Source organism: Plasmodium malariae (genome assembly GCF_900090045.1).
Source record: "Plasmodium malariae genome assembly, chromosome: 10".
Classification (NCBI taxonomy): domain Eukaryota; phylum Apicomplexa; class Aconoidasida; order Haemosporida; family Plasmodiidae; genus Plasmodium; species Plasmodium malariae.
The window spans coordinates 530,756-545,702 of record NC_041784.1 but is presented as its reverse complement, the minus strand read 5'-3'; the positions used below and the strand labels follow the sequence as shown (position 1 = coordinate 545,702).

General features: G+C 23.5%; 3 protein-coding genes across 3 annotated transcripts; 2 read left to right on the top strand and 1 right to left on the bottom strand.

The window, feature by feature from the left end:
* Window positions 1-185: 185 nt before the first annotated feature.
* SufA (iron-sulfur assembly protein, putative) lies at window positions 186-1,384 on the top strand (the record flags this gene model as incomplete). The annotated part of the gene is made up of 5 exons (XM_029005402.1): window positions 186-378; window positions 574-623; window positions 775-879; window positions 998-1,134; window positions 1,327-1,384. 5 exons carry the CDS (start codon window positions 186-188, stop codon window positions 1,382-1,384), a joined length of 543 nt encoding a protein of 180 aa, XP_028861994.1.
* A 330-nt stretch (window positions 1,385-1,714) lies between these two features.
* On the bottom strand, window positions 1,715-2,493 carry BUD31 (pre-mRNA-splicing factor BUD31, putative; the record flags this gene model as incomplete). Its single annotated transcript, XM_029005401.1, has 3 exons — window positions 1,715-1,768; window positions 1,957-2,129; window positions 2,277-2,493. The coding sequence occupies 3 exons, from the start codon at window positions 2,491-2,493 to the stop codon at window positions 1,715-1,717; spliced, it is 444 nt and encodes a 147-aa protein (XP_028861993.1).
* A 4,505-nt stretch (window positions 2,494-6,998) lies between these two features.
* On the top strand, window positions 6,999-12,443 carry PmUG01_10021700 (zinc finger protein, putative; the record flags this gene model as incomplete). The annotated part of the gene is made up of 1 exon (XM_029005399.1): window positions 6,999-12,443. One exon carries the CDS (start codon window positions 6,999-7,001, stop codon window positions 12,441-12,443), a length of 5,445 nt encoding a protein of 1,814 aa, XP_028861992.1.
* Window positions 12,444-14,947: the final 2,504 nt, after the last annotated feature.

Here is a 14,947-nt window from a genome sequence, read left to right as displayed (position 1 = left end):
GGATTCAAATGAATTCACAAACTTCAGTTTAAAATTTCTGTTTGCCTTTTATGCACATTAAAAAAAAAAAAGAGAAAAAAAGGGAAAAACTAAATGAAATTTTTTTTTTATTTTTTCTTAAAATGCCAATTTGAAGTTAATTTATTTTTTCTCTTATATGAAAAATATGTATCAAAGGTTACAAAATGATACTAGCACATTTTTTTTTGTTTTTGTTCCTTCCAGCAATAAAAATTGGAAACGCCATAAGACTTACCTTATTTACGTCCTATATACATTCTCCTAATAAATTTATAAATAACAATAAAAGATTAAATTACGATAAATTCAATAGAAAATTTGTTACCAGACTAGGACTTGTTGACGAGTCAATTAAAAGTAGAATAAATCATGAAAAGTGTATCTTAACAAATTTTTTTAAAATGAGAAAAATAAAATATAGTCATCTATTCACTTTTTTGCTCGTTTACTTATTTGTTTGTTATTTTATTTATTTATTTGTAAATCTATTTATTTATTTGTTAGTTTATTTATTTATCTGTTCCCTTTTTTCTTTTTTTTTTTACATCATAGACAATGAACATATAATTAAACTGACGGACAACGCCAAAAACAAAATTGAAGTAATAATAATAACTAAAAAAAATAATAAAAGTTCATTTAGTAATATTTAAGTTTGTTCCATCAATTGATATGTTAAAGATTAAACCATGTACAATTCACACAGATAAATGCGTCTAATAGTTCACAAATGTATAAACAACTTTTTTTTAGCAACTAGTAAAAGAAAAGGAAGGAAAAGAAAACTTAATATTAAAGCTTTCAGTAAAAAATGGAGGTTGTAAGGGCTTGCAGTACAAACTAAATCCCATCAAGAAGGTATACAATGAATTACGTTTAAGCGAGTTGAAAACTTTGGGCAAAAATTACTAGTAAATTCCCGTATTAATTTTCCCATTAACTGCTCAATTATTTTATTATTTTTTCACTTTTTAAGGACGAAATTGAAGCCGATGACTACATACAACAGTTCGAAGATTTACACTTCATTTTATCAATAGAAGCTACAAGCGTTATTTATATTTACAACAATATATTAGATTACAGTAATGATTTAATAAACGGCGGATTTAAGTATGTTTTTATTATGCATAAAAGATGTACAGACGTAATTATTTTATTTGATAATTTGCGTTTATACCGAAAAGTTATTATACCCCTATATCTATTGTTGCTGCGATGGTTGCTTCCAAGGTTACTACTACGAATGTTGCTTTAATAATATATCCATATATTTATAATTGATTTAATTTTTTTTTTTTTTAGGTTTATAAACCCAAATGCAACCAAAAAATGTGGATGTGGAAAATCCTTTAATGTGTAATCTGTTTGGATGCTTTTCTTAATTATTTTTTATTTTAACTTATCCTATCTTATCTTAATTTACATTATCCTTTTATTTTTTTTTTTTTTTTGGTTAAATATTTTGTACTATTATATAAATAGCTGTTTATTGGTTACTAACAAAAAACAATACGCAACTTAAAAAAAAAAAAAAAATAGAAAAGAAAAAAGGCTATTATTCCATAAATATAGACAGAATTGTTCAAATATATATATTATCACAAACGCATGTTGAAATTATTAATAATAAAAAAAAAAAAAAAAAGAAGTAGAGCATCGAACAGACATTAAAAATAAAATTTACGTATGTTTATTCATCTCCGCTAGCACATCCTCTACAACCACAATTTACGCATTGCAAAACCTGTAATGCAGAAAAATGAATGTTAGGTTAAACTTTATCATATAATTAAAAATTAATATATATATATATATTTTTTTTTTAAGTTATGTCAACCGTGACTCATGTACGCAAATGCAAATATGCATATATGTACATATATATGCACACGTTTCAACGAATTGCTCTTTTATTCCATTTATGTGCACTACCTTATTCCCTATATCTCTCTTTGGTACTCTACAAATACAAGTATTGCTGAAGTTACTATCAGATATTTGTATGCATTTTAAGCAGCACAAATTTTCATAACCTTGCTTTCTCCATTTAGAAATAAGAGCACCATCAACGTACTTTTCTTGGACTAAATAATCGTATAATTCTTCTGTAAATAAATAAATAATGTTAGGAAATAAAAACGTCATATAGTACATATGGTATTGATAATTCTAAGCAAGTGCAGTAAATAAGCATAACTTATATGAACAAATAAACAAAAACTTATATAAATTAAATTTATATGTGTATTTACTTGAAATTTCTTTCTTTCTGTAATATAATTCATAAATGTAACGAGATGTCTGATGATTTATTTGAAATATAGGCCATAAAATTTCATTTTTCCTTTTTTTAGATGTATCTTCATTTTCTAAGCTTCTCATTTTTTTATTCATTTCATCTAAAAACGACTCTACTTTATTCCATCCTTCAGGTGGTTTTCTTGAATTCATAGTTCTAATACGAGGCATTTTCTCATAAACGTTTTCATATTAATAAATTGTTACATCAACAGATTAGATATTTCAAATTGAAGTTACGTACTTTAAATAAAATTACAATTATTGCCTTTTATTTAAAAAGAAAAAAAAAAAAAAAAAATTCAACTTATAGCCTATTTTTAAAATCATAAAGTATCATGATATTTTCCTGTTATATCATTATTTTCGTAATTGTTCATTTGAAATTTGTAAAAGATCTTCTTTTTTGCCGTAATGCAAAGCTGCATTAATTTTATTTTTTTAAGCTTTTCAAAATAATGTAATAACTTACATTTTATATTAAAAAAATTACTTTCCGAAATACTGTGAAAAGAAACACAAATAGATAGAAAAAAAAAATAAATAATTTTAAAGATTCTCAGAACAAATAGTAACTAAGAATGAGTATTGGGAAAAAGTTCCATATTATACATCATATAATTTTTACCAATATAAGTTTTTTCATGCGTTGTTTTAACAATCGTTCAAGAATATAAAACCCTATTAAATAAAGCATATCATTTTAGTCTTTCATTATACTGCTTTTTCTTTTATGTATGTAATACTACATACTACTGCGATGACATTTTTGTTGAAAAATTTGCTAATATTTATTACAAATTAGAAAAAAATAAAAAATAAGTAGTATTATGAGGTCTAAATCGTATTGCCAGATGTTCACGTACTGATTTTTATGTAAAAAGGATATATTTTCCTATAACATTTTGAGGTGTAGAATATATGAGTATATGAATATAAATTATGTTTTTTTGTCCTAATTAATTATAATGAGCAAGGCACTATTATAATTAAATAAATTACAACTACATTTTTACTTGAACGAAACATGTTTTATAGTTCATTGTATGACAACTCTTTACATGCACGTATTTTCGATTATAATAGAAGAAAATTTTGCTATAAGAAATTCTTTCTAGATAAATGCCAACTTTTTAGTTGTGTTAATCAGTGTCTGCATTATATTTTAGTATAACAATATATCATCACATATCTTTAATTAAAAACAGCATTTTTTAAATATTCGTCATGTATATATACATATATAAATATATATATATGTATGTATCCATGTATGTATATCCACTGTGCAAATATTATTGTGTAATCAACATTCATTTTAGCTTTTGCCAATTTCATTTTTAAAGTCATCAAAAGGAAGTGGGAAACAACTGTATTTAAACTACAATTTGATGAAGGTGCAGAACATACTACTGTTTTTACCATTTTGCAAATATTATTATAGCATGCATTATTTTTATATGCTTTTAATTGAAAAGTGGAATTCTTACGGAAAAACAAAAGAAATATTAGTTTTAATCTTATGTACATTTGTTGCTATGATGATAAATGCAAAATATGATTTTATGTTTCACTGGTAAATTAGAAAGTTACCATTATAACCCCATTTTGGGAGTACACCTTTAATGATTTTATTATATGTAATAAAAAGATAAAATGGAATAAAAAAAAGGCTTAGCTTATTACTCATGAAAAATATGTTTTATTACAATTATTCTGCATCCTTCCAAATATATATATATGTTATCTAGTAAAATCCAAAAAAAAAAAAAAAAAAAATTAGTTAAATGATATTCATTATTCTCAACAAAAAAAATAGAATAAACTTTTCAACTTAAAAAACTAAAAAATATTTGTAGAGCTGCTAAGAGTTGCTTTTTTTCTATATTATATTTTAAAAAATAAGGATCGCTATTAATTAAAACTATGTATAAGACAGTGAATATAAGTGCAATTATGAAATGTTAATAAAGTATTCAAAAAGTGTAATTGTATGTGATACAAACCAAATATAGTAGGTCCTTGGAAAAGAAAAAATTAAATGTTACTTTGATGTATATTATTGTGATATATGATATAAACGAGTATTATTATTCTAAAATTTGTAACTCTTAAGAAATGTTTTAATTCTGTTTTTTAATTTTTCAATTTAATATAAAGTTTTATGAATGATATAGTAAAATTTTGAAGTGGTAATAAATATAAACTTAAAAAGGAAAAATGATAAAATTTCTTTTAATAATTTTAAAACATTAATGCTATATATAGCACATGATAAAAAAACATAAATTTTGTCACTTGAGAGTTTCGATTATTTTTACAAATATTTAAAAAAATTATGATCGAAAACGTGTCCAATGTGTCCAAACCTTATGTATGCAAGTGCTTATGTATGTATATATTTTATATATAATATTGATCATAGAAAATAATTGATTTTGCATGAAATATAAGTAGCTATCCTTTTGTTTTTTAAAACTTCCTTCTTTATACAGATATAACACAAAGATGTGCTCACTTGTAAAAGTAAGAATATATCTTGTACCCATAAACGTATTTATATATATATATAACTAAATTTACGTTGAATAATAAAGTCAAAAGAATAATACCTAAGTAACAGGAAAAAAAAAAAATTTTTTAATGATAAAGAAGATTCACATTTATATGATCAAAGGATGCTAAAAATAGACCTATTTTAAAAAATGAGTAAAAGTTTATCCTGTTATAACGTTAGCTTATATATATAAAAATATATATAACCCTTTAGCTATATTTTTGTAGTAAAACGTTTTAATATTTTATTGTAAATAGCCAAACTTACGAAAAAAAAAAAAAAAAATTATGTCATTGTCATAATTTTTTTCCCCTTTTTTATTTAATTTAATTTTTTTTTTTTTGGTGTGCTTCTTTAATATTTTATTATCTTTTGTAGAGAATGTGCAAATTATTTGTTATATGTGTTATGTTCAAAGGAATATAAAAAATAAATTAATACGGAAAAGTTTTTTTTATTTGAAATAAAAAAGCAAAATTATGGTACTTCATACAATTAGAACTAAATAAATGGTATCTAAAGAATGTTTAAAACATCAAATCTGATATTTTTATTTATCCTATACTTTATAATGATAGTTTCTTTTTTTCTTGCGTATTTTTTTTTTTTTTTTTATCTTTAAAAATATTCTTTTTTTTTCAATTTAGTAGTGTCTTTAATATGTTGCTTTTTTTACCATTTGATTTATTCATCTTCATTACAAGTGAAAATATATCATTAATGGTAAGATGAAAATGTTAACGAGTCCAATGCACAAAATATACCGTTAATACATACGTACATACATACACATTTACAAGTACACTTATTTGTACGTAATTGTTCATATTTATACATATATATATATATATTTACATTTTAACTTAATATTTATATGTACATATATATATTTAAACAATATGATTATACATATATGAACACATGATATTTTTATATATATATTATATTATATAACGTCTGTATACTTATGTATACGTAATCTTTTTTATGTATATATATATCACGATATATAAATTATATTTACATATTTTTTATTCGTGCGGGGTCAGCAAAAAATATATAATATTTGTTACATGCACGGGCACTTGCTTATTTAGCTAATATAACAATTTTGAAAAAAAAAAAAAAAAATATATATATATAATCATAATCATACTTATTTATATTCAAATGTATATAATTTAGCTTTGAAAAAATTTGAAATTCATAAAAAAAATTAAAAAAAAAAAGGCAAAAAAAAAAAATTTAAGTACGAAATAAGGTGAGATTTTCCCTTTTTCTTTTAATTTTAATATATTATCTATATATAATAAGGTTTACACATATTTTGAGTACTTTTTTTTTCCCGCTCACCTTTATACATATAACGTTTGTCAAATGTTACATTGTTGGTTGCATATAAATTAAAATGATAAAGAATTGAAAAAATGTTTTTTTTTTGTAAGAATTTATATATATATATGTTTTGTAAAAATATTTAACTTGATATATAAGTAGTATAATATATCGTATTTTTTTTTTTTTTTTTTACAAAAGAAAAAGGGGAAAAATCAAAAAAAAAAAAAAAACTGACTGATTTATTGGTTAACTATGAGTTACATTCATGAAAATACAATTAACTACATAATTTATTTTGTTTCTTTAAGGAATGATTAATTTTAAATATATTTGCATTTCTTGTCTGATTTATAAAAATATACACTTGAAATCCATAAAGGGAAATGCCTAAATTATATAGATAATATATTATTTTGTAATTAGCAAGATCAAATATGAATATATATATATAAGAAACACTTTAAATGTTACCATATTTTCGCATTTTTTATTTTTTTACGCGTAATTAAATATGTGTAAAAGACTGTTCATAAAAATAATCGAAGGAGAATTAATCATTGTTATTGTTAACACATTTTTATTATTTATACAAAAAATTCATTGAATACATATACATTTATGTTGCATAATTTTCACCTTGTATATTAAAATAGTATAATCAACATAGTATTATTAAAATAAAAAAAAAAAAAAAATTATATAGCAGTTCTTATTATAGTTATATATATATATATATACATATATTTTATCCTATATATTCGTTAATTCAAAAATATTAAAAATGGAGTGTGTTTCATTTGATAATAGAAATTCATATAATGCTGTATGCAATAATGAATTAATAAATGGTAATGTAGAATCGTATAATTCGTATCCAAACAGTAATAATAATAAACAAATTGAAATTAACACTTATAAAAAGAAATTTGAAAATGTCAATAATTGTGAACGAAATGGAAAAGAGGAAATAAGAATAAATAACAGAAAAGATGAAGGAAAAAAAATGAATTATAATAATCCATGTTCTGAAAATAAAGTTGTTGGTAATTTTAAAACCACACAGGATTATTCAGCTAATAATCAAAAAAACAAAAAAAATATACGTGCAAAAAATTTTTCCAAAGGTAAAGGTGAGTTCAACAACTTTTTTTATGAAGATAAAGATATTAATAATAAGTATATGGGAAAAGAAAGAAATTTAGAAAAGCATAATGGATATGAATATAATGGCGAAAAGGGATTGAATGATTTTCGTTTGAAAAAGAATAATGCCTTAAGAAGTTGTTATAATAATAATAGAAATAATAACAGTAATAATAACAGTAATAACAACAGTAATAACAATAATAGCAGTTATAATAACCACAGTAGTTGTAATGGTAATAATGGCGTTAGTAATAATAATAATGGTATCAGTAATATCGGCATTATTAATAATAGCAGTGACAAGATCTATAATATGAACAAGGTATTTAGCAAGAATAATTCAAATCCAAACATGAACACGTCAGAGGGTGTAGGAGAACAATGCGGCAAAAATGTATTTAATAATAATGAAAGTATCTTATCAACCACTGAAAAATGTAGTTTGAATACCTTTGGAAATAAAAATAGAAGAAGATATGATCATCAAAAAAAGCAAACATTCCATTTTATGAGTAAAAATAGAGAAAGTAGCGTCTACAATGAAAAAAATGATAATGTAGATTCTATTAAAAATGATGATAATAATACCTCATCTGAATATTTTGATCGAAATAATGATGTTAACAGTAGTATTAAACGTAAAAGCAAAAATGAAGAAAGCAGTATAAATAATAATAAAAATGTAGACAACAAAAGAAGTAACTTTATGGGGAAAAGTAAATCTTTCAATAGAAATAATATTTATGAAAAAAAAGAAGTTAAACAGTTTACTTATACCTCTAGTCAAGACATTACACAAGAAAAGGATTACACAAATATGCCTACAAAAAGTTGTTCCAATAATCATTTCAAATCAAAAGAGAGAAAAATGGATTCTGTTATATATATGCCAAGTAGAGAGGCAAATTATGATTTTAAAAGTGCCTTAAATGTTCAATTTTGTAAAACGAAAATGTGTCCATATATGAATACTAAAGAGAAATGTAAAAGGTTTTCAAATAATATGTGCCCATATGCACATGATAAAAGTGAATTGAAGCCTATTCCTAATTTATACAAAACAGCGATGTGTCGTAATTTTATGAAAAATTTATGTTTTAAATCGAAGAAAGAATGCAATTTTGCACACCATGTTGAAGAACTTAGATCAACTGATGAATTTTACAAAACGACATTATGTAAGTTCTTTCTCAATGGATATTGTAAGGCAGATACAAATTGTAGGCATGCACATGGTCATAAGGAATTAAAATATAGATCTGGAAATAATATATTCCAAGATAGTGGGAATATTAATAATAACAGAGTGAATACGAATATGAATATAAATATGAATAGTGATGATGATAATTATGATATCAAGGAAATTAATGAAGATTCAGAAAATTCCAAAAGTGACATTAATAATAAAGATTCACTGAATAATTTGAAGTCGTTGGAAAACTATTCTCTGAATGAAAGTAAGGGTAGTACAACAATAAGAGAGGTGGAAGAAAGTGTTTTAAGCATGTATGATATGAAAAAAGATAATAATCAGAAAAAAAGAGAAAATTTTCTTAATAATTCACGTAAACTTATGTCTATTAGTACGAAGGATACATATTGTTTTTTATCAAACGATTTATCAAAAGATGAATTGTCTTCCCTAGGTGAGGATGAAAATCAAAGCCAAAAAACAAATGAAGATGCTATTTTTCCTAAGAGAAGTGAAAGAGCAAAATTGAATAGTTCTGATATTTCAAAAGGTTACTTTAAAGATGGAGGATATAATTTAGAATTGCCTATTATATTAAAGGAAGATGATTATCCTTGTGATGATATAAATAGTGAGAATGTACATAAATCTCGAGTACTACGGGAAGAGGAGAATATAATTAATAAGGACGAAGAAGAAGCAGTTAATAATATAGCAGAGAATGAGTGTGAAAATATAAAAGATGAAAAGTGTGTAAATGAGGAAGATGTAGAAGTAAGAGATGCAAAAAAAGTAGATGGAGAAGAGGAAGTTAATCAAATGAAACAGGTTGATGTAAAATCGGAAAATGAGGACAAATGTTTACCTCTTTCAAAATTAAGAAAAAATAGTAACAGAATGTTGAGTGGAATTGCATCGTTTCAAAAAGTAGATGAGAAAATATCGAATAATGATAAAATACAAACAGATAAAAACGAGTTGAGTAGTAATGTTATTGGTAGAAATTTTGATGCATCTGTTGTTCATACTAAATTTGAAGAGCTAAAAATGAACAAAAATAATATGAACTCTGACTTTTACGTAAAGAATGGAAAGAAAAGTGACACTGAGGATGACATAAAGGGTGGCATACCAAATAGCGATGATAGTTTAAAAGGGACTCATGAAAAAACAGCAAATGGAAAATTTAATAGAAATGTTGATGTTAATGTTGATGCTAATGTTGATGCTAATGTTGATGTTAATGTTGATGTTAATGTTGATAACAAAAATATAAGCAATGAAATAGGGCATGGAAGACAACCCAATGTTACCAAGTTAAATGAAAATAATAGAATTAATTATAATATTGATATGGATAACACTAGTACTAATAACCATGAATACGATAACAGTTATGGTAATAGAGATAGTAATACGCAGAACTATCAAAAGAAAAAAAACTTCTCGCTGGAATATAACAAGAATGGTTATAAAAATAGAAGAAGTTTGAATAACAACAATAATAATAGCAATAACAGTAGCAATATGAATAATAATAATAATAATTATAATTACAATTATAATAATTCCACTGGTAATGATTTTAATTATTATTACAACAATGTAAGTAAAAATTGTGTAAATAATATAAATACCAATAACAGCAATGTGATGTATGCCCATGGAAGGTATAATAACAATATTTATGAGGGTAATTATTGTGATAGTAACAATTATGGAAGAAACGACTACGGCAGGAATGACTGTGACAGTAACAGTTATAACAATAGTAGTAATAACAGTAGGAGTTATAAGAACAGCATCAATAACAACAGAAGCAATAACAACAACAGTAATAACAACTGCATTAATAACAACAGCAATAATAACAACAGCAATAATAACAACAGCAATAATAACAACAGCAGTAATGACAATAACTTTATTATCAATAACAACTTGAGAAGCCTGAACATGAGTAATAATTGCATAAGCAATAATAACATCGTGGATAATGATACCATTAATTATAACAACAACATAGGTAGTTCTAATACGGATCACATATATAATTATACCAATAATTTTAGGAGTTATAATAGTACTATGGGGAATGTAAATAGATACATGAATACGAATAATTTTCCGTATATAAATGTAAAACAAAATAATAATTATGATATTACTAACTCAATAGCCAATAATAAAAACAGCAATACTGCTAATAGTAATAATAATTGTAGTTACAATTCACACGACTATTCTCCACCTACTTTAAATAATATAGAAAAAGCGAGTAAATATTTCAGAGGTAAAAAAAGGATTGCGCAGAACTGTATGTCATTCGAAACACGTAATAGTAGCAATTTAGACAATCGAAATTTTGACAGTCGCAATTTAGATAACAATTTAGAAAATATTATCCAAGAAAATAACAGCAGTAATAATAGTAATAACTGTAACATGAATGCAGATGGTAATCATATGTCTAATGGTTTTAATTTCAGTAAGTATGTACATAATCCAGACAATCATAATAATAGGCATAGGAAAATATATAATGACATGTACATCAATAAGGGCAATAATAACGGTAACAGTAATGGAAATAATAATGGCTATAATAATGCTAGTAACGTTAATTATAATTGCATTTATGACTATGATGGTAGTCACATTAATACAAACAACACTTGCATGGAGAATAGTGGAAATACTTACTATAACAACATAGATCCTATTCTGCATAATAATATGTACAATAATATGGTACATAATAACGTGTATAATAATTCATACAATAGCTACAAAGGTTTTGATACGAAAACACTTGCTAACGGTAATATCAGTGGCAATATCAATAGTAATAGTTATGAAGGTAAGCAAAGGAAGAACCTGATAAATAACAATGCTTATAACGAAACATGTTACAAAGATAGCCAAGAAAATTCTACAATTATAATAAACAAAACAAAAATAACGGCATGCAATAATACAAATTTGAATAATGAAACTAATTTATCTAATGATAATATGTTATATAAGAACAACAAGTATTATTCCCCAAGAAATTTAAAAAATGAAAAAATACAAAGTGGAAGAGTTCTTACAGCTGATAAATTAAAAAAGCATAATAACGATGAATTGAACATCCCTTCAAAGATATTAGACCATTATTGTAAAAGTGAAAAAGAGTATAAGGAGAGTAATAATAGAGAACAGAATACAAACGAAGAGAAAGGAAGTACGTTGTACTACATGCATAATAATAATAATATTAAGAAAAATACTGTGAATACAGGAAATGAACATACACACATGTATGATAATAGTTGCCATAATATATGTGAACAGAATTGTAGTAGCAGTAATTATAGCACATTCAAAACCTTAACGTCTTTTATTAGTCCACTGAAAGGATCATCTACAGAAGAAAGAGCAAGGGTTAAAAAACAGTTCGTTCAATATGATAAGGAGAAGAAGGAAAATGTCATTTTGGAAAAAACCAAATCCCAAAATTGCATTTTGCAGAATAACATTTTAGAAAAAAGTGGTTCACATAATATAATTTCACAGAGTACGAATTCGGAGTATGAAGATACGCCATATATGAGCTTACAGAATAACTGTTCACCAGATGATACATCACAGAATAATGTGCATGAGAGAAATAGTAAAAGTAAAAAGTATTCAACAAATGAACAACTGAAAACTTGTGTTTCGTGTTATCAATATATAAAAAAAGTAGCACCTTTTGAAGTTTCATTAATCGAATTATCTTGTTTAAACTGTGGACAGCTTATAAAAAAATCATTGTGTCAAATGATAATAGAATTATTAAAACCACAAGTGCAATATCTAATTTCGGATATTAATTTTTATGTGCAGTATTACCAAGACTGATGTCGTTCCATTGTTTGTATGCATTGAAAGCAGTTACCAATGAGGAAGTATAGCTGAAAGCTTGAATGTATGCATATGCATACGTAAATGGAGCAATGTGGAAACACATATATATATATATATATATATATATATATATATTTATTTATTTATGGGTAAAAATTAGATTGATTGAAACACATATATAGAGAAATATTTGCGGGTAAAATAGGCTCGCTAGGTATAAAAGACTAATGAAAAATGTTTGAGATTTTATATTATTTTATTACATTGTGTATATGTATATATGTATATGTATATATGTATATGTATTATATATTTATATATATGTATTATGTGTTTATATATATGCATTTTTATGGATATATTTTTTTTTCATATTCTATTATTGTATTTTTTAATTGTACAGCCATTTTTTTGAATAGTGAATTTAAAAGGGGTTTCACAGCTTTAAAGTATAAAACATTGAAAACGCATTGATATGTTTGCAAAATTGTATTTTTCTTTAAATATGATTATATATGTATATAATACATCTATGTAATTCATATGTGTATGTATGTGTGTACATCACTACAAATATTATTGTATTCAAGCCGTGTATGGTATATTTTTACTGCACCTTTTTTTTTTTTTTTTTTTCCATTCTATACATTTTTCTTTTTTTATTTACAATTTAATAAAATTTATTTTGTTATTGATCATTAGAAATATATATAATGCTTATATGTAGTATACATATCTATATCTACATCTACACAGTTATATGAAACCATTTTTTTTTTTCTCTTTTTATATATGCACATTTTTTATATGACAATATATATAGATCACACAGTGCACGCATCATATTGCTTCATTATGATGTTTAAATATATACAATTAAATATATACGCATTTATTATTTATTATTTATTTCATCATATAATACTTCATTTTCTTATATCCTGATTCCTTATTTTCTTTTTTCTTTTTTTTTTTAAATATGTTTACAACTGCATTAAAGGAAAATAACAGCAAAGGCGAATTGTGTATAGGCGCATGTGTATATGTTAATTCTATATATATTATGTAAGTTTTGTTTTATACTCGTTCGTTGGACTGGTATGTATATATATAATAAAAAACACATTTGGGCAATCAGGAAAACTTGATTAATTAAAACTTTTAATTTGATTATTTTATTGTTACATCTTTTTAATAATATTTACTTTTTGTATAGCTGTTTACTGAAAATAATAGCTACGTAATTTTAATTAAAAGAGGAATTAAATAAAATAAAAATAAAAAGAAAAATTAATTATCACTTTTATAATTACTCACATACATAATTTTGTTTCCTCTTCATTTTGTATATTCGTTCTAAGGGGAATATATAAAATGAAGAGTTTTTTTTTTTTTTTTTTTTTTTTGAAATATGCTCATATGTAATAAAAATTATCAATTAAATTTCAATAAAAGACTTGTAAAGATGAATAAAAAATAGATAAGAGGACATATTAAAACATTTAATGTTTTTTTTTTTTTTTAAATTACAGAATACTAATTTTTATATACATTTTCTATTAGTTTTTTTAAAAATTTAAGTTGATTTTCATATATTACATACAGCACTGCCGACCAAATGTATTTTTTCTTCCTCTTTTACAATGAACTACAATATTTTGAAATACGTATCACACGCATCAGTCTCATTATATATATATATATTTGTTACTCTTAAGTATATATATGGCATATACATATATATATATATATATATACATACATAAAATACTTACATTTTAAAAAGAGACGTTTTTCTAATTAAAAATAGTATATCTAATATAGGATCTAAATCTATGTCATTTTTTTAATAAACGGGAAAAAATAAATAAAACAGCAAAAAAATTTTTTAAGCAAAACATAGTAGTATAATATAATAATAAAGAGTATTTTATTTTCTATTAAATAGTTAATATTTTTTTGTACCTATTAAATTTACTAAATATGTACAAGAATATATATGTATGCATGCATTTATTTTATTATTCATATAATTAAAAAGGCCCCTCCCAAAAAATAATAGTATCACTTATTTTTAATATTTATTTTATTATTATAAAGGAGTACACAGAATGAAACTTCAAGCTTTCGATTTATTGGCAAATACAAAATAAATAAAATAGCTTAAAATGATATAAAATACTAAAAATACAAAAAAATACAAAAAAATAACGAAAAATAAATTAAAATAAGTATCATACAATAATAATGGGATATTATTTTTTAAAAAAAAAGAACAATGAATTAAAAATGTAAATTTTAATATTATTTTTTGCATATGTATTTTTTATATATTTATAATATGCTTATAATAAAAATACGTATGGACTACTATTATTCTACTTATCTTTTTTTTTTTTAAATCGTTTTTTGTTTTTGTTACATTATCGATGAAAAAGAAACACATGGGAATTGAAAATACTAAAAAGATAAAATTAATGATATTCCCTAGAGTGATA